The 17,391-nt window shown below is 41.5% G+C and overlaps 2 protein-coding genes across 6 annotated transcripts; one reads left to right on the forward strand and one right to left on the reverse strand.

Annotated features, from left to right (window-relative positions):
- Nucleotides 1–2,534: 2,534 nt before the first annotated feature.
- On the reverse strand, nucleotides 2,535–10,620 carry LOC117040910 (cytochrome c oxidase assembly factor 8). Of its 2 annotated transcripts, XM_033139032.1 has the most exons (6): nucleotides 10,475–10,620; nucleotides 10,274–10,344; nucleotides 5,302–5,499; nucleotides 4,664–4,727; nucleotides 4,042–4,132; nucleotides 2,535–3,078 (listed from the first exon to the last, which is right to left on the reverse strand). In XM_033139032.1, the coding sequence occupies exons 2-6, from the start codon at nucleotides 10,337–10,339 to the stop codon at nucleotides 2,988–2,990; spliced, it is 510 nt and encodes a 169-aa protein (XP_032994923.1). In that variant the 5' UTR covers nucleotides 10,340–10,344; nucleotides 10,475–10,620; the 3' UTR covers nucleotides 2,535–2,987. The 2 variants fall into 2 exon arrangements, with proteins under 2 accessions (XP_032994923.1, XP_032994913.1); XM_033139022.1 differs by lacking the exons at nucleotides 10,274–10,344; nucleotides 10,475–10,620 and adding an exon at nucleotides 8,853–9,036.
- On the forward strand, nucleotides 9,254–16,918 carry BAG5 (BAG cochaperone 5). Of its 4 annotated transcripts, none has more exons than XM_033138989.1 (2): nucleotides 9,254–9,276; nucleotides 12,115–16,918. In XM_033138989.1, the coding sequence occupies exon 2, from the start codon at nucleotides 12,143–12,145 to the stop codon at nucleotides 13,493–13,495; it is 1,353 nt and encodes a 450-aa protein (XP_032994880.1). In that variant the 5' UTR covers nucleotides 9,254–9,276; nucleotides 12,115–12,142; the 3' UTR covers nucleotides 13,496–16,918. The 4 variants fall into 4 exon arrangements, with proteins under 4 accessions (XP_032994880.1, XP_032994861.1, XP_032994870.1 ...); XM_033138970.1 differs by lacking the exon at nucleotides 9,254–9,276 and adding an exon at nucleotides 9,308–9,501; XM_033138979.1 differs by lacking the exon at nucleotides 9,254–9,276 and adding an exon at nucleotides 11,123–11,244.
- Nucleotides 16,919–17,391: the final 473 nt, after the last annotated feature.

Genomic DNA, 17,391 nt, shown 5'->3' on the forward strand with positions numbered 1-17,391 from the left:
GAAACCATCTAGAATTTCAAACAATCTGGCATTAGCAAAACAACTCATTTTGTCGTTGCACTCGAAAGATTATCATGGTGATAATTGGGTTTTTAAAAACTGAAGTATTTAAAAGCTCACTGGAAAGCAAACCTCTTATTTTTGCAACCTCTGTGTACTGTAAATGGCAATGTTGCCTTTCACATTTAGTTTAGACAAGGGGGCTATTACTGCTACAGAGCAGGTGCAAATTTATTTTGAAAAATCCGTAGGGAAGTCCATGTTTCTGAATGCTTTGATGTATGATTTATGATCAGCAATTATAATGCAGAGCCAATCATTTAACAGCAGGCTAGCTTATGTTTATGAAAAAGTAATGACACTTTCTTGCTATCACTCTCAGCTGAAGAATGATTGTTATACATCAGTATGGTATTGATGAGTAACAATTCTAAGAGTATTACTTTAATAATATACATTTTTTCTTCATGTTATGCCACAAATATAAATTATCTATCTTTCAAAGATATACAAACGGGTAGAATCATTGGTGCACAGCAAGGCTGCAGTGGTCTGTATATACAAAACAGAACAGCAAACAACAAATCCAATCACCTTGAAAACTAGAGGGGAAAGGTTTTTAAGCTGGTGTTAGTATGATCAGGTGGCCAAATACACCACCAGAACATGGTTAAGCAACATAAGGCAATTTCAGCAAAAAAGGAAAGGCACTGGGAGATCACAAACTGTGATCCCATAGCATGTTTATGGTTGCTAAGTTCCACAGAAGTATCCTTGGGAATGTTCCTCTGAAGAAAACAATCTTCCAAATATGAACAAATATTTTGTAAGTGAATTTTTGTTATACAATTATATTTTTTCTATGTATGATTTAGCACTTTTACATCTCCCCCTTTTATAGTTTCATTTGCCTTGAATGCTCATGGTTTACAAAGGGGATCCACCAATGTTTTTTTTTAAAAAACCATAAATCAGGATCCAATGAACCCATTGGTTCAAACTTCTATCCTGAAATGAAGCCACATATTGGGACAGAGAAAGTCAAGAGCCATTGTTCAAGGAATGAATAGTTCTTACTGAGTGAGGACAAATGTTACCATCATTCATGAGAATATATGCAAATGAAGAAAACGCAAAACGGTTTAAATGAAACCTTTTATTAAGTACAGGAGAAATTAATTCTGAAGTCTCCTCAAACACTTTGATAGTTCTCTGGTGTTTATGTAACTGGTCAAACTGAAAGCTAATTAAAATAAATTATATTCCTTATTTCAATTGTCTTCTAGTACTGTATACAAATCCATTTGATAATTGTTCATGTAATAGAATCATCAGGATCCATCACGGATTTATTTCATCTTACTTCACAAGCACTGTATGTCTAACCTATGTAGCAGTGCTTACAATGTTACCATGCTTACACTCCTCCAAATTTATCTGATGGAAGCTGTTCTTATATAAACTAGAAAGAAAAGCACTTTGACTCTGAGCTCGGTGAGGCGGGGGGGGGGAATTCCCATGTAAGAGCATGTGTGTAGAAAGTGTGCTTCATGATGCTTTGCGAGCCAGCACCTGCACAAAAGTACAATACAATTTTGAGATGATTTAGTATGCCAACTATGTGGAAGGGAAAGAGCCTTAAGCATGCTGAAGTAGCAACTATACCTCCAAAAAAAGCTGTCTTCCTTCAAATTTATATCCTGAGGAATTAATATGTATAGGAAGCTCATTGTAATTTGATAATGGAGGGAGCGCATGATGTGAGCTCTGAAAAAACAATTTTGGTATATAACCAAATCTGACTGAAGTCCTTGCAAGTACTGAGAAGTGTGACTATTGCAGGCTGAATGCTCCTTAAAACAAGAACATTTATGCTTTAGCTAGACACGGGATAATAAGCATGCTGTATAATTCTGGCTCAACACACAACGTTAAGCTAGAACAGACAACTGCTAAACAGAGACACACATTATTTATGCTCAGCGGAGCAGTATGCGATCTAAAAGTAATTACCAATGTGAACTGATGTCTAGAAACACACTTACATTTCTGAGCATATACATTCATTTTCTCTCAACAGCAGGGTAATTGGCAATCGGAATACAAGGAAATAATTAATAAAGCAACCATCACAAGATAGTCCAAAGCCATCAATGAGAGGTGCAGCAGTAAACAGACATATCCCAAAGCTGTTGGTTTATCTAATTCCCAGTGTTAAGAAGACTATTACAGTTGCTTTATTATAAAGAAGAAATTTGAAAAAGTGCCTACAAATATACTTTTAGAAAACACTTTAAAGCTAAATGAATTTAAGTATTGAATTTTTGCACTTGTCGTAATCATGTACTTTTGTTATACCGTGTACAGCCAAACCTCGGATCCCAAACACCTCCGTTTTGGAACGTTTCAGCTCCCAAACGCCAAAAACCCGGAAGTAAATGCTGTTTTTCAGAAACCGAATGCCCAAGACGGCTTCCGCTTGAGTGCAGCAAGCTCCTGCAACCAATCAAAAGCCGCTTGAACATTTTGGAAGCTGAACAGGCTTCCGGAATGGATTACGTTCGACAACCGAGGTTTGACTGTATAATTTAATCCCACCCCACCCTGCCCAAGTTTACCTGAAGTGTAGCTCACATGCTTTCCTTTTTCTTACTACAAAATATTTGCTCTGGAACATAAGTGCCAGCTTGTAGATCAAGATGGCAATGAAATAATGGAGCATACAGGCATATTTTTCAAATCAGGAAGAAAGATTCCATAATTTGGTGCAGTTCATCTCTCACCAAGGAAGCTTTTAACTAAGATTCTGTAGCACAAACAATGGTCGTTGGCTTCGTTGAAGGAGAATGAGAAGTGCTGTTCAACTTGCATTCATGTAGCTTCAAATATCCGATTTTAAGAAACAGCCATGGTTGCCACTTAGATTCCAGTAATAATTAGGCCTTTCATCAAATATATGCAGCACTGTGACCTACTAGCTTTCAGCTTCACTTTTTCAATCCAAATCTCTTGCAAGCTTTCTCAAATGCCACTTGTCCCATGAGAAATGTGATGGTAAAATTTCGTTTATACCAATCTCTAAATTTCAGAACCAAGGAAACAAAGCAACATAAAACACAATTAGCCATCTTGAAATTATTACTGACAGTTAAAGATGTAAGATTTTCAGACGTCTTAATCGGTGCTTTTTCTTTCCTTGCCAATTAAAGCAAAATTACTTTTAAGTTTTTAAAGTGCTTATTCAGTTGCCCTACTTCATAATCCATGTGTGATAATGCATGGCTCCAGGCAAGTATCTACATATTGCAGATAGGCTTTTAAAGAAACTTGATGACTAATTATATCTGTAGTTACATAAGCTTTAATAATGTGATACCAATGCAGTGAGGAAAGAATTAGCTTAAGGGACATCCCAGTTATTTCTGTTTAAAGGATTATTGTAGAGTTATATGTAAAAATTAAACCAAAAAATATTTATCAAAGACTTGACCCAGCATATCAAAACCATTGACCTAAGTAAACACCAGGACAGATGGATATGATGGAATAAACATTTATAATGAAGTGAACCTATGCACATCTACTCAGTAGTAAGTACCATCAAGTTCAATGGTACTTGCTCCCAGGGAAGTGAGTATAAGTCCGCAGACCAATATTGTGTTAATATGCCTTAGAAAGTTGCTTGGTTACCTGATTAACATTCAATGTTATTCCCCTCCTTCCCAGATTCCTTTCTTTGTATGTATATTTTTTTTATTAAATTGTGAATTTGTAGAGAGGATTATGCACTATAAATTTCTGTATGATGCCTAGCATAACAGTAGGAAAAGCATAAATAATTAATTATGGTGAAGCAAAGATTCTGACTCTTTATGGAATAGCAAAATGGGGAATCAGGTGGCAGCAAAGAAATAAGATCTGTGTGGTTCAGAAAAAGTTTTACTAAAAAAAAAAGTGGTTTTAAAGGCAGACATGAACAAGAAAGATAGAACTGCCTACACAAATAAAGAGACACAATTGTTCCAGGAATCATATTCTCACCTGTTATAATAAATATGTTTTTTAAAGTTTTTACTTAAAAAGGCTTTGTAAAATTCAGCCATTTCTTCTGCAGACAATGTTATTTTCTGGCCTGAAAGAAAAAAAAAAATCACAATACCATCATCATACCAGTACAAACATTTAAACACGAATCCCTTGCAAAAACTGAACTAGAATTTTTGAACACTCAGACTGTAGTCTTAAGTTTTGCTATGAACTTCTTTGTTTGTCTTCCATAAATCACAAACTCTCAGCTTCCTTTCCTATATGTAATTAATGAATAATAGTGACTTTCTTTATGGGATTTTGAGTGCAGTATTAAGCGCAGTAAAAATAATTTCCTTCTAAGAAACTGAGAAGCTGCAAATTCATAGCACAACCTGGAATTCAGGTGTAACCTCTCTAGGCTTCTGCCATGAACTGTAAGATTCTCATTACACTCTTCTCTGAGTTCTCTCTCTGTTTTGTAAATTCAGTGCCAAGGAGTAACACCCTTATACAGAAAGACAAAGTTTGCTTAATAAATAATTATTATTTATGCTAGATTAGAACATTTTCTAAAATGTAAATCAGAATCCTCCCTGTAAGAAAGTACTGTGAAATGTAGAAACAATGATCTAACCTTTTTCATCTCTCAGTTGTAGACCTTTGGTTTTCAATTTGGAATAGACAAATTCTTCTTTTTCCTGAAATAGGATCAGGAAACTTTAAAATATAAGGTTTTTGGTATCTTAGTTTATTTCACCTCAGCAATAACTGCTACCAAGTGTAGGACTTTTAATGATCCCTGATCCCACTCCATCAAATATATCAACTGGCTGACTAGACAATCTTCAGCAAACAATTTATGGATTATTTTGCAAATAAGCAATGTGTAATGCAGGAAAATTACTGGGGTAACTTCTTACTGGCCTAGTTATCTATTTGGTTTGACCTGCAGGCTTGGGAGAGGGTCATACAGCAGTACATTCAGCTCTCTGTCCTTCCCATCTGTAACAGGAGAGGCTGAATTTGTTCTGGCAGGCAGTGATTTTTACCAGAGTGACATCATAAAATATATTATTTGGGGCATTTATGTATTAAAAATTATTCTTCTGATTCTATTTTATTTTTAATAACTACGGGGTGCAAAGATCAGGCCTCATACAATAAGGCAACAGCAAAAAAAAAAAATGTTGGATGCCTCTCAGCAATTCTCCCTACAAATTTCAAGGACTCCCAGCACCACCAAGTGGTTTTACACTTCCTCTGCATGCTTACCTTTCTAAATGATATATTCTGGTCTGCCCAGAACTGTTGATTCCAAACCTGAGTTTCCTGTCTAAGCTCTCTAAGCCTTCGTTCCAATGGGGATTCGTGTTTGGATATATAAAATATTACTGGTCGGAGGTTTGAACATCGATCAGGAGGACCAATCCAATCGTGGCAAGACTGTGAAGGAGGGCAAAATCTTGAAGCCTTTAAAAAGAGAGGGTTTTTTTAAAAATAGTATGTCCCCCCCATACAAAGGCACCACAAACTTTTTCAATTTTATCTAAAACCTAAGGTACCCAAGACACAAAAGTTAAGAAGTGAGCATTAACAGGTCTCTAGTCTAGATCACATTTGCTCCAGTTCACATTGGGAGAAAAATCTAACAACTATGATATAAAAGATAATTTATGTGGCCCATAACCATGTATTTCCTAGCCTATCTTCATAGCTAAAAGGACTAAAAATGTGTTCAAAATTAACGAATTAAAGCAGAGGTACTCACAATGATTTGCACCCAGAACCAATTTCTGCATTTGCCCAATACAGGATTCTAATAAATAGCATATGCATAGTAACTGAAGAACATAAACCAAAATTAAGCCTATGTTTTCAGTATCTCACTTGGTAGTAAATCCATTTTAAATGAATAGGCCTTACTTCCAAGTAAACTTGGCTAGGATCATTGTGCAAGAATACTGTAGAATATCCACTGTATCTACCTACTAAAACCTAAAATCTGCCATGTTTCTTAAAAAAAAGGACAGATGATAAGTAATAGTATGCAACTACAGTATTCAAATTAGCATAGCCCGCCAGTTCATTACATGTATTTTGGAATACAGCTCATATGTGTTGAAAGTTCCCATCTCAATCACTTTGAGATACCATCATATGCAAATATGTTAAAAGAATCACAGTAGTTGTGTTCATGCTTTGTTGTTGTTCAGTCGTGTCCGACTCTTCGTGACCCCATGGACCAGAGTACGCCAGGCACGCCTATCCTTCACTGCCTCTCGCAGTTTGGCCAAACTCATGTTAGTAGCTTCAAGAACACTGTCCAACCATCTCATCCTCTGTCATCCCCTTCTCCTTGTGCCCTCCATCTTTCCCAACATCAGGGTCTTTTAAAGGGATTCTTCTCTTCTCATGAGGTGGCCAAAGTACTGGAGCCTCAACTTCAGGATCTGTCCTTCTAGTGAGTACTCAGGGCTGATTTTTTTGAGAATGGATATGTTTGATCTTCTTGCTGTGTTCATGCACCTGCCTTTATAAATTATTTTTAAAAGCAGAGACGGGAGGGGGGGAGTGCTGCTGCTCACACAAGCTCTGCCCACAGCAACCCAGAGCACATCGCTCCCAGCTGTGTGGTGTGTGTGCGTGTTGTGTTTTTTACATACATTTGCTTGAACACAACACTCATGTTCAAGCAATTTCAAGCAGAAGTCCTCTGCAGACCTATCCTGTACAACACAGGGAAAGTAGGGAAATGAGGAGGGTGCAATGTGTTGAAGATGCTGTGGGCAGGGTCTTGCTAATCCAGGCCCTAGGATAAGCAGGAAGCCCCCTGGCTGTCCTGTCCATGGGGATGTAGCCATCTCTGTAGTGGTGTCCTGACTACAGAAGAAGAGTTTGGATTTGATATCCCGCTTTTCACTACCTGAAGGAGTCTCAAAGAGGCTAACATTCTCCTTTCTCTTTTCCCCCCACAACAAACACTCTGTGAGGTGAGTGGGGCTGAAAGATTTCAAAGAAGTGTGACTAGCCCAAGGTCACCCAGCAGCTGCATGTGGAGGAGCAGACACGAACCCGGTTCCCCAGATTACGAGTCTACCACTCTTAACCACTACACCACACTGGCTCTCAGAATCCTCCCCACCTACAGGTGCAGTCAATCTGTAAATTAATAGGCTTCTGGTGCCAAACTGAAATGCACTTACCGGTATTCATCCAAACTTTTAGTGGTGCCAATTAGACAGGCCAAGGTTTTGGAATTCGGGGAATACTGTATTACGTCTGTTGACAAACTGTATCTGTATTTGATGCTAATTTTTGTCCTTATGTTTTATTGTTAGTATGCATTTTTATCTGCATTTTACTGATTTGTTTGTGAACTGCCCAGGAATTCATTTGAATGAAGGACTATTTAGAAGTGTAATAAACTAAAATTGGGAAACACTAAGTGCACAAGCAGCACTGGATTCAGCTAATAATTATTTGTGCTTACTTTGTCTCATATAAATAAGACCAAAAAGCGGTTGTCACCCATCATCTGGAAGCCATTGAAAGCGTTGGCTGAGCTGCTGCTGTGAAGACATGGAATGCTCACAAACATGCTAACTGATTTTGAAGAAAATGGTGAAAGAATGTTAATAATGAAGTGGAAGAGTGGATTTCCTGGGGAAATGGTTTAAGGAGCATCTAGTAGTGTTTCTCAAACTTGAGTTCCTAGCTGTTGTTGAACTACAACTCCCATCATCCCTAGCTAGGACCAGTGGTCAGGGATGATGGGAGTTGTAGTCCAGCAACAGTCCATGTTTGAGAAACACTGGAAGAGGTAGCTCAAGTAAACATGTAAAGCATGAGACTCTTAAATTTGTTGTGGGTTCGAGCCCCACATGGGGTAAAAAGATTCCTGCACGGCAGGGGGTTGGACTAGATGACCCTTGTGGGGTCTGTGAAATCCTTCCCCATTTTATCTTCATAATCTTGGGTCAACCACTACACCAGCTTTTCCTAACCTTAAACCCTCCAGGTGTCTTGAACAACTCCCACTGCATGCCGAAAGTCCCACGTTTAATGTCTAGCAACTGCAGGTAGGGACATCGAAGACTCCTGCTTGAAACCCTGAAGTGATGCCCACTGCAGTGACCCAATGGTTCAAAGCAGCTTCCCACATCCCCATCCCTCAGCCTGACCTGCTTCACAGTTGTTATGAAGACAAAATGGGGATGGAAAGGAACCAGTATGGTGTAGTAGTTTGCTGGTCTTATACCGGGATGGGGCGGGGCAAGATCCAAGTTCAAATTCCCGCTCCGGCCACAAAACTCACCAGGTGAGCTTGAGCCAGTTACTTCCCCTGCAGCCTCACCTACCTCACAGGACTGTTGTGAGGATACCATGTGGTGGGCAGGGGGCAGGGAGAGAAGAGAACCAAGCAGGCTGCCTTGAACTCACTGTACGAAAAGCAGAATATAGGCTGTAATGAGTAAGAAAAGACACGTAGGTTCGGACCCCCGAATAGTGAGATATAAATAGCCAGTTTGAGTCCCCTTCAGGTGAAACAGTGGGTATGAATAAATATAATACATCATAATAATAATAGAAGAAATGAAACGGAAAAAATAAGAATTAGGTTGGAAAGCAGAGGCCTGAGTTTGAAACCAATAAAAGCAGCAATAACTTCACCCAAAGTTTCCTCGGAAGTAAGGCTCGCTGTGCTGAACAGGGCTTACTCCCGAGTAAATGTTCTTAGGACGCACCACCGACTTTGGTGTCTCTGCAGGGAAACCCCCGCCATACTTTCCCTCTCATCCAATCTTCCCCACAACCCCCATTACCCGGCTTTCGTGCGGCGGAGATACACCCCCGGCCTCAGGGCCTCCGCCGCGAGGGGAAACCCCGGGGGACGAGGAGGAAAAACGGTCGTAAGATGCGCGTGAAGCCGCAGCGGCCGCCGGCGAACGACTAAGAGACACTCTCCTCACGGCCGCCGCCATCTTTCGGCGCACGACCGGCGCATGCGCACGACGACCCCTTGCACCCGGTCGCCGGGCAGATAACCGGCGCGCGCGCGCATGCTCCGCTCCCACCCTCAATAACAGGCAACGGTCGACTTCTGTCTTTCCGCTTTACGGCAGGGCGTCGCGAACGCCGAACGTCGCGATCCCTCTCCAGCCTCAACAAATAGCCGTAGGGTGGGGAAGGCGGAGAGAGGGGGGAAAGGACGAGGGCGCACGCGCGCACGCGCCAAGAGAGGCTCAGGTTAGTCCCCGCCTCAGGTTAAGGCAGGCTAAGCTGAGGGAAAGGAGGAGAGTGTGAGGCGACGGTGGGTTTGCCGGCGGAATCCGGAGACGGCGGGGCTGAAAGGAGTCTGGTAGCTGTGGGATGGCCGGCGTGGCACGGTTGGCGCAGAGGGAGTGAGCCGGGAGTCGCCTCGCTGCGCCTCCCCGGCGCCCCTGAAGGAGAGGCGATGCGGTGACCAGAAAGGTGAGGGGCTGGATGGGCATAGGGCTAAAAGGCCTGTTGTTGTTCTTATGAGTATCCCCTGAGGAAGGAAGAACAAGGGGAAGCTAAAATAAAAATGGAGGGCCCCCCCACAACCTCACGCCCTTGGTTGCGAGTTCAGAGAGACTCGTGACAAGTGGTCGTGGGAACCCGGTACGAGGCACTTTGTGTTGCAGCGCGGCGGCTGGTATAGGTCCTTGCTCCGCTTGCGTGTTGAGGGAGAGAGAATTCATCAGAAGACGGGAAGCCATGCTAGGGGCTGGAAAAGGGAGACGAGTATGTCCGGGCTTTAAAACGGCTACGTGCGAGTGGTAAGTGAGAGGGAGATATTGCAGCCAGGGTGACAGGAGAAGTGCTTCCACCTGATAAGAAAGGCGGGGAAGAGGGGCAGGGCTCGCCCCACGTTCACGCTCACAACCTGTGTCTACTGGAAGTTGTTATTTATTACAAGAAAGAAGATTCCACCTAAACATTAGGAAGAACTTCCTGACAGTGAGAGCTGTTCGGCAGTGGAATTTGCTACCAAGGAGTGTGGTGGAGTCTCCTTTGGAGGTCTTTAAGCGGAGGCTTGACAGCCATCTGTCAGGAATGCTTTGATGGTGTTTCCTGCTTGGCAGGGGGTTGGACTGGATGGCCCTTGTGGTCTCTTCCAACTCTATGATTAAACTTCAATACCAAGGGGCGGTTTGCAATATAAAAACACCAAAGTGCATAGTAACAAGTTGCTCCAGTTGGTGAGGATAGTAATCCTTACCTCTCGCTTTCGCACACTGGCTTCCTTCCAGATGAATACGCAGCTCCGTAGGGTTGTAGATCCCATATTGCCTGGTTTAAAAACAAAATAAAAGAGAAAAGTTCCAGGGCTGGTCCTATTGGGGCAACTTGGGAAGGGTCCGACCTAGGTTGGGGAGGGTCTCGGGACGCAGAGAGGCCGTGACGCTCCTCTTTTGCTCACCCAGTAATTTCACCCTCTTGCCAAAAGCGGATTATACGCAGGAGAGGTTGGTCGGTAGGCGCAATGGTTTGATCCGAGGGGACGAACGCTTTGGGGCAGGTGGGAAGAGGCCGACCCTACCTTCTTGCGGGGACGGGCAGAGGAGTGGTGGTTGTTGTTGGGGTGCAGAGCCGCCACGTTGCGCGGATTGGAAACCGCGGTGTGGGCATCCTGGCACGCGCGGGCGCATTTGGACACCGGTTATAGGATTGCGTGGCGGGGAGGGGAAATGGGGAGCAGCTGGGAGGCGTCTCTGTAGCGAGGGCTGGATGAGTGGCTACACCCTGTAGGGGAGAGGGAATCCCCCTGTGGGGCGGGAAAGGGATCTTACGGATTTTAAAGTTGCTGGGAGAGGGAGATGCCGGCTTAGGCCTGGCAAAACGCGGCGAGGGGAATTTTCCTTCCTTTCTCTCCCCTCCCCTGCCTCCATCGATCTCCTTCTTGGCTGCTGAAGCTGCTTCCCGTTTTTCTGGCTCCCCCTCCCGCTTTGAGCCGCTCCCGGAGAAGCGACTCGGATGCCCCAGGCGGAATTAGAGTGTCCGGCATTGTGAAGTCACGGGGGACCGAGGGCGGCGAGAGAGGCTGCCCGCGAGCTCCGCCTGGGGGGAAGCGGCCCGAGCTCGGGGCTGATTCCCGGCTTCCTTCCTGCAGGAATGTAGGGTTGATATAGGGGGCGGGGGATCAAGCTCTGTGCACGGGGACTCGCTTCCCCCAAGGGGCTTCTCGCTGGGGTGAGAACGGGGCGGGCGACGCTGGCTTTGTGTGGGTGGTGGGTGGGGCAGGAAGGGGGAGCTCCCGGGTGGGAGGGCGGCGGCAGCAAGAGACAGATGAACTGGAGACAAGGCCATACGGCAGGGAGGGAATTGGGAAGGTCCCAAGGAGGTATTGAGATGTTGCCTGGCCAAAGGGCTGCTTGCTGTGGTTTGAAATGAGAGTGCACAGCTGCCTTATTGCTGGGGGCTTTGGAGAAGGGAAAGTGCAAGTGAAGTACTGACTGTAATGGTTATATTATCATGTATCTCATTAGTAGTCTGACCTGGGCAAGTGAAGATGAGCGGTATCTTCTTTTCCTTGTTTAGCTGCTGCCTTTTTTGGCACCAGAAGAGTAATGTTTGGGAAGCAGATGGCACTATCATCTTTAATTTTCTTCCTCAGTGCACCAGCTACTTTGTTCTGCCTCGCCTGTGATGTCTAATGACAAAGGAAAGAAAACCCTCTTCTTGGTGTGCATATGATGGGAGGGGGCAAGAGGCTCATGAAACACCGTTTACTACTTTAGTTAAAATGCATAGGATCAGGCAGTTAGTGTGTGACAGTAAACAAAATTCTAGGAGATACCCTTTTAAAATATTTTTTCAAAAAGATCCAGAGATGTCATGCTTTTTAAACTGTCATTTCATGAAACCCAATGGGACATCCATAGGGTAAGTCCTCTTGCGTTTGTGGACAGGTATTTCCAAGACTCGATGTTGGTAAAAAGAGAAATGTTAGGTCTTTGTAGAATTAGAGCAGAAAAGTTGAATTTTCAAAATATTGACTAATAAGCAGGCATGTATTTCAAGCATCAGTTATATTTGATTCTATCTTTGCATTATTTCTAGCTCTGTTGGAACTGGATGAAGATAAAGTATGGATATGGGTAACCAACATCCTTCCATTAAGAGGCTACAAGAAATACAGAAAGAAGTCAAAGAGTTTGAGTCACAAGTAATATCCTTCAGTGGTCTGTCTAGTGACAGAGCTTACAAGAAACTAGAGAGAGTTTTGACTAAACAACTTTTTGAAATCGATTCTGTGGATGCTGAAGGCAGAGGTGATGTTCAGCAAGCCAGGAAGAGGGCTGCCCAGGAAACTGAAAGACTGCTTAAGGAACTAGAGCAGAATGCAAACCACCCCCAAAGGTTGGAGATTGAATCCCTGTTTAATGAAGCACAATCATTGGTGGAACAAGAAATCACATCTTTTTACAAAGGAGGCAATTGTGTAACTGAGGAATTTGAAGAAGGTATTCAAGATATCATCTTTAGGCTCACTCAGGTGAAAACTGGAGGGAAACTCTCTCTACGGAAAGCCAGGTACCGCACTCTGACCAAAGTATGTGCTGTTCAAGAAATTATAGACAGTTGTACAAAGCAGCAGCCTTCACTGCCATTGTCCAGTGATGCACATCCTTCTGTCTCTAAGATTAATTCTGTCATGGTTGATGTGAACAAAGCGAAAGGGACCCTTATTGCTGTTTTAATGGGAGTAAATAACAATGAGACCTGTAGACATTTATCTTGCGTGCTCACTGGCCTGATTGCTGATCTGGATGCCTTAGATGTATGTGGCCGTCCAGAAATAAGGAACTACCGTAAAGAAGTTGTGGAGGAGATCAATAAATTGCAGAAATACCTGGATCTTGAAGAAGAAGCTGATGCCACTTCTGCTTATGACTTGGCACAAAACAGGTGCATTATAAAAATTGAGGAAATCCGCACAAAGATGAAAGAGATTCATGCTTCTCTTTTAAAAGTAGAGAGAGCTTCAGATTTATACCTGAAGTCAAAAGCAGAACTGCAAGGGTTAATTGCACAGTTGGATGAAGTGAGTCCAGGCAAAAATCCTTGTATCCGAGAAGCCAGGAGGAGAGCAGTGATAGAAGTACAAACCCTCATAACATATATTGACTTAAAAGAAGCACTTGTCAAGCGACAAATGTTTGCAGAGCAAACAGAAACAGAACCCGCATCGCATAAAGCTGTTTGGAATATTCTTGGAAACGTGTCCCAAATTCAGCAAGAGGTGCTGTCTTTCGATGGAAACAGAACTGATAAGAACTACATGAGACTAGAGGAGCTCCTCACCAAACAACTTCTAGCACTTGATGCTATAGACCCACAAGGGGATGAGCACTCAAAAGCAGCCAGGAAGCAGGCAGTGAAGCTTGCGCAGAATATTCTTTACTACTTAGACATGAAAACAGATGAATGGGAATATTAAATAACAGAGGTCTTGTGCTGGACATTGCTTTCTCTCTTGCATTTTACGCCAACCAATCTCCCATAGACGACACAAGACCAAAAGTTTATTTGCTCATCACTTACAGGCCAAGTAATGTTCGACTGAGCTATGCTGCAGCTGTCTTGTGTTGTCGCAGTCGGGTAATGACAGCAATCATGCCATTTGTGTTAGTTTTGGTCACAGCCATCTTTCCCCCATGATTTGTGATGAAGTGTTGCAGAACTGCCAAACCATCCTGTATAGAATTCTTCTACACAGTGAGAGAATGCTATCTGTCCAACATGTTTTCTTTAAGGAGTCAAAGTGAAACTGATGAAGAGAAGACAAAGAGCTAATGTCTGTTAGCCATAAACCACCTTAGATGTCACATTTTTCTGCCACTGCACGGTTACGATCCAAAGGATTAAATGCAAATTGGTCATGGCCTTTTTTTGTATGTGCATTTGATTTAGTCTCGCTGATCTCTTGTCTAAGGTTTGGCTTGATTACATACAGTGTTTAATAGTTAGGGCCTAATATAGGACTGTGTGTAGTAACAGTTTTTGCACTTAGGCATAAACTGCAGGCTGCATTTTGAAGCAATGTACTGATTCATATAGGCGTAGGTTGTGTGCAGTTACACTATTCATTGTGGTCATTTTGAAAGCAGTTTTCTGTTTATAAACCAGGGCTGACAGCATAGGTTGGAAAAAAATTCTATATGTATGTTGTTGAAAAACCAATAAAATACAGTGTTTGAAGAATTAAGCTGAATTCTTCAATAGTCAAGAGACATCTCCCTTCACCCCCACCCCCAAAAAACCTGGGCTCTTAATAGTTGTGGAACTACTTTAGCCAAATTTTGAGATGTCTAAAATAACTTGCTTCCTGACACACTGGGCAGCTTCTAAATGACTCCTTTGCATTTTTTCTGGTTTGAATGAAATTATTACAGCTTTTGGCATGATAAAAAATGAAGTACCATAAGTGCTGTTACACATGAATTTGGCCAGAAACCATTGGTGTTCGTCACAGTTTCATGTGTTGCTGGTATGCCCCAAATCCTTCTGGACTTAGTTCCTTTTAGTTATTTTGGTGAGCTATGATAGTATCCTTAGCTACGTGTGATGGCAAGATGTTTGTACTTATATGCCTTAGATGTGTGTGGTCTGCTATACTTATATAGTTTTGAATCTTTCAGGCAGTTGGAATGGCAAACACTTCAAAGTGTTTCTATTTTTGATTGAAGCATAGTTGTCTATTGTGTTAGCTGTATTGATATAGTTGCATGTATCATTTGGTAACTGCTGCTATGTGTTTCTTTCTCCTTCGCCACCCCCCCATTAACCCAATGAATTCCCTGAATCCTTAGAGGAGCCTTACAACTTATTACCTGTCAGATCTTATTATGTCTGACCATATTCCTAAATAAACTGAACTCATGTTCAGTGTAGATTGTATGCTATCCTGTTAGTAGTTTTGGGAAGAAGAAACCAGCATCACTCAAAGTATTTGTAGAGTGCATTCTTCGTGGCATGCAGAATTCATCAGTAGATAGAAATAAGTTGTAAAAGAAGTAACCAGAGTTTCTCAGATAGCTTCTGTAATCAAAATTACTGGCTTATGGAAGATTATTTATTTGAAATGGCTTATAAATGTAGATCTTGGATTTGTAAATAGAGTTTCAATATGCAATTAAAAGAAGCAAGGCTATCCTTAGGAGACGTGCCTTTTTAAGCGACACTTGAATTTACAGCACCTTATAGCTATGACTAGCTGGCTACACATGCTGCTTCCCAGTGAAGTAGTCTACCCTTCAGACTGCTTCTACCCTTCAGCTCTAATATGGATAAAAAATATTCTGCCATATTTGCAGGACAGAAAGCTTGTTCAAAGCTTGGTGTTACCTCTTTGTGTTTATAGGCACTTGCTTAGCAAATTTTTGTCAAGGAAATTTATGGATTCAGTTTCAGTCTAGGTTAAATAGAACCCAATGCTAAACGATAGACTTGTTGTATGCTTCGCCATGAATGTCTTTCCTTTGCCCTTTTCTGCTTTTTTCTAGTTTGAGTCCTTAATGAATTGATTAGCATCTGTAACTAAAAGTAGTTCACTTTCAGTAGGTTCTTTTAGCCATAAAGGTTTTGAACCTAAGTTGTGTGCGTATACAGTTCCCATGTGCCTTGGATTCCCCAAGTCACTTTATTTTCAAAACATGCATGTTTCCCCTATTCCCCTATGCATACACTACTGCCCTGATTTCAAATTCATTGATGAAGCTATTGTTTATGTGAAAACTTCAGATGTATAGAACTCTCATTGTTTAAGGAGCTCTTGGATTCAGCTTCAGATGGAATGTTTACTTCAGGAGGTGACAACTAAACAATGCTTATTAATGTTTCAGTAACAGATTCATGGTACTTATTTTTTCTAGTGATTGCAGCTTTCATTTTTTTTTGTAAACATACTTAAATGTTCATATATTACCTGCCAGGGAAATGCTGCTCTTTAACTATAGACTCCCATTATTTATACCCATTCCTGAGATTTGCTTCTCATAGTTATGTAGCATGTCATAGGTGCTGATTTAACAGAAAATTGTATGATGAAGACATATTACAAAAGCTCAACTCCCCCGGTTTTCTTTTTAAAGAAGAATGCCTATTTCATGAGTTTCAATGTACAGCATTTAAACTTATGTTAAGATCTTTGGTACAGTATAATTAATCAGTTTATGCATGAATCAAAATAGTGAACTAAACAAGCTAAACCAAAAAGTCTGTTAATGTGGATTGTAAGAAATCCTTGTTTTGTGCTTTGAAGAATGTACTTTTTGTATTCAATATGCAACCAGGCTAGGAAATATGCTTCTTTCCATTTCAGTGGGCTAAAGATGTTTCCTGCTTTTGAATTACTCAGTACTGGACCAACTCAGTCTGCGTTTAAAAATAAAATAAAATCTTTTTCTGTATGGAGTGCCATGACATTGTAGCAAAATAAGCATAGTGATGTGATTTTGCTGAATCTTTAAACATCATGATACTATTTTTTCAGATTATGATTGTATTGCTTTAGGAAAGGGTTGATCCAAGCAGCCTTGTTCTGATATATTTGCCAGCAACCATGATCAATTATCTTTCCTATGATCTGTTGGATTTAACTGTTCTTTTGCTGTGATCAACAAACTTTTGAAATGAGTTCCTGCACTTAAGCTGCTTCTAGGTCCCAGCACTTGGTGGTACAGATTGTGCTTTTCGTTCCTCATTTTTCTTAAAATTTAATTGACATGTTAGACTTTGTATAAAAACTGCTTTCCAGAAAGTGTATTGACTTCCTTTTTATGTTCAGTATAGAATTGTTTTGGTGTGTACAAATTCATCAGATATTCCTAATAAAGCATTTTTATGCTTTTCTTCTTGATAATTCATTTCAAGATCAAACTCTTTTCCTTCTTTTAATAATGGACTTTCCATCATATATCAGTGCAAGAATGACACTTTTCTTCTGTACTTAGCAAACTGGTCTAGGTGTATTAAAATGAAGATTTGCCTTCCCCACTTTTTGATAAAGAATGGAAATGTAGCATCACTAACCGCGGTGAAAACATTTAAGTACCTTATCTTTAGGCTCTGGTTAGCAGTTTTCTAAAAGGTCCAAGTCTAATAAACAGAACTGGGAAATATTTTATCATCTATATAGTATATTGTTGTTGTTTAGTTGTGTCCGACTCTACGTGACCCCATGGACAAGAGCACACCAGGCACTCCCGTCTTCCACTGCTTCCCGCAGTTTGGTCAGACTCATATATAGTATAGCCCCTTTAAATGTAGCAAGTGCTAAATGCTCCTATTCTACCTTTAAGTGAAAGCAAGTCTTACTGATTTCAGTGAAGCAAC

Source organism: Lacerta agilis, chromosome 1 (genome assembly GCF_009819535.1).
Source record: "Lacerta agilis isolate rLacAgi1 chromosome 1, rLacAgi1.pri, whole genome shotgun sequence".
Classification (NCBI taxonomy): domain Eukaryota; kingdom Metazoa; phylum Chordata; class Lepidosauria; order Squamata; family Lacertidae; genus Lacerta; species Lacerta agilis.

What these genes read in the sequence shown, in the direction of transcription:
- BAG5 (XM_033138989.1), top strand. Translation starts at nt 12,143, where the DNA reads ATGGATATGGGTAACCAACATCCTTCCATTAAGAGGCTACAAGAAATA.
- LOC117040910 (XM_033139022.1), bottom strand. Translation starts at nt 9,011, where the DNA reads ATGGCGGCGGCCGTGAGGAGAGTGTCTCTTAGTCGTTCGCCGGCGGCC. An exon ending in CTCCGCCGCACGAAAGCCGG is followed by an intron (nt 5,500 to 8,852) that starts GTAATGGGGGTT and finishes CTCTTTTTAAAG; the next exon opens with GCTTCAAGATTTTGCCCTCC. An exon ending in AAACATATTTATTATAACAG is followed by an intron (nt 3,079 to 4,041) that starts GTGAGAATATGA and finishes TCTGAAATTTAG; the next exon opens with AGATTGGTATAAACGAAATT.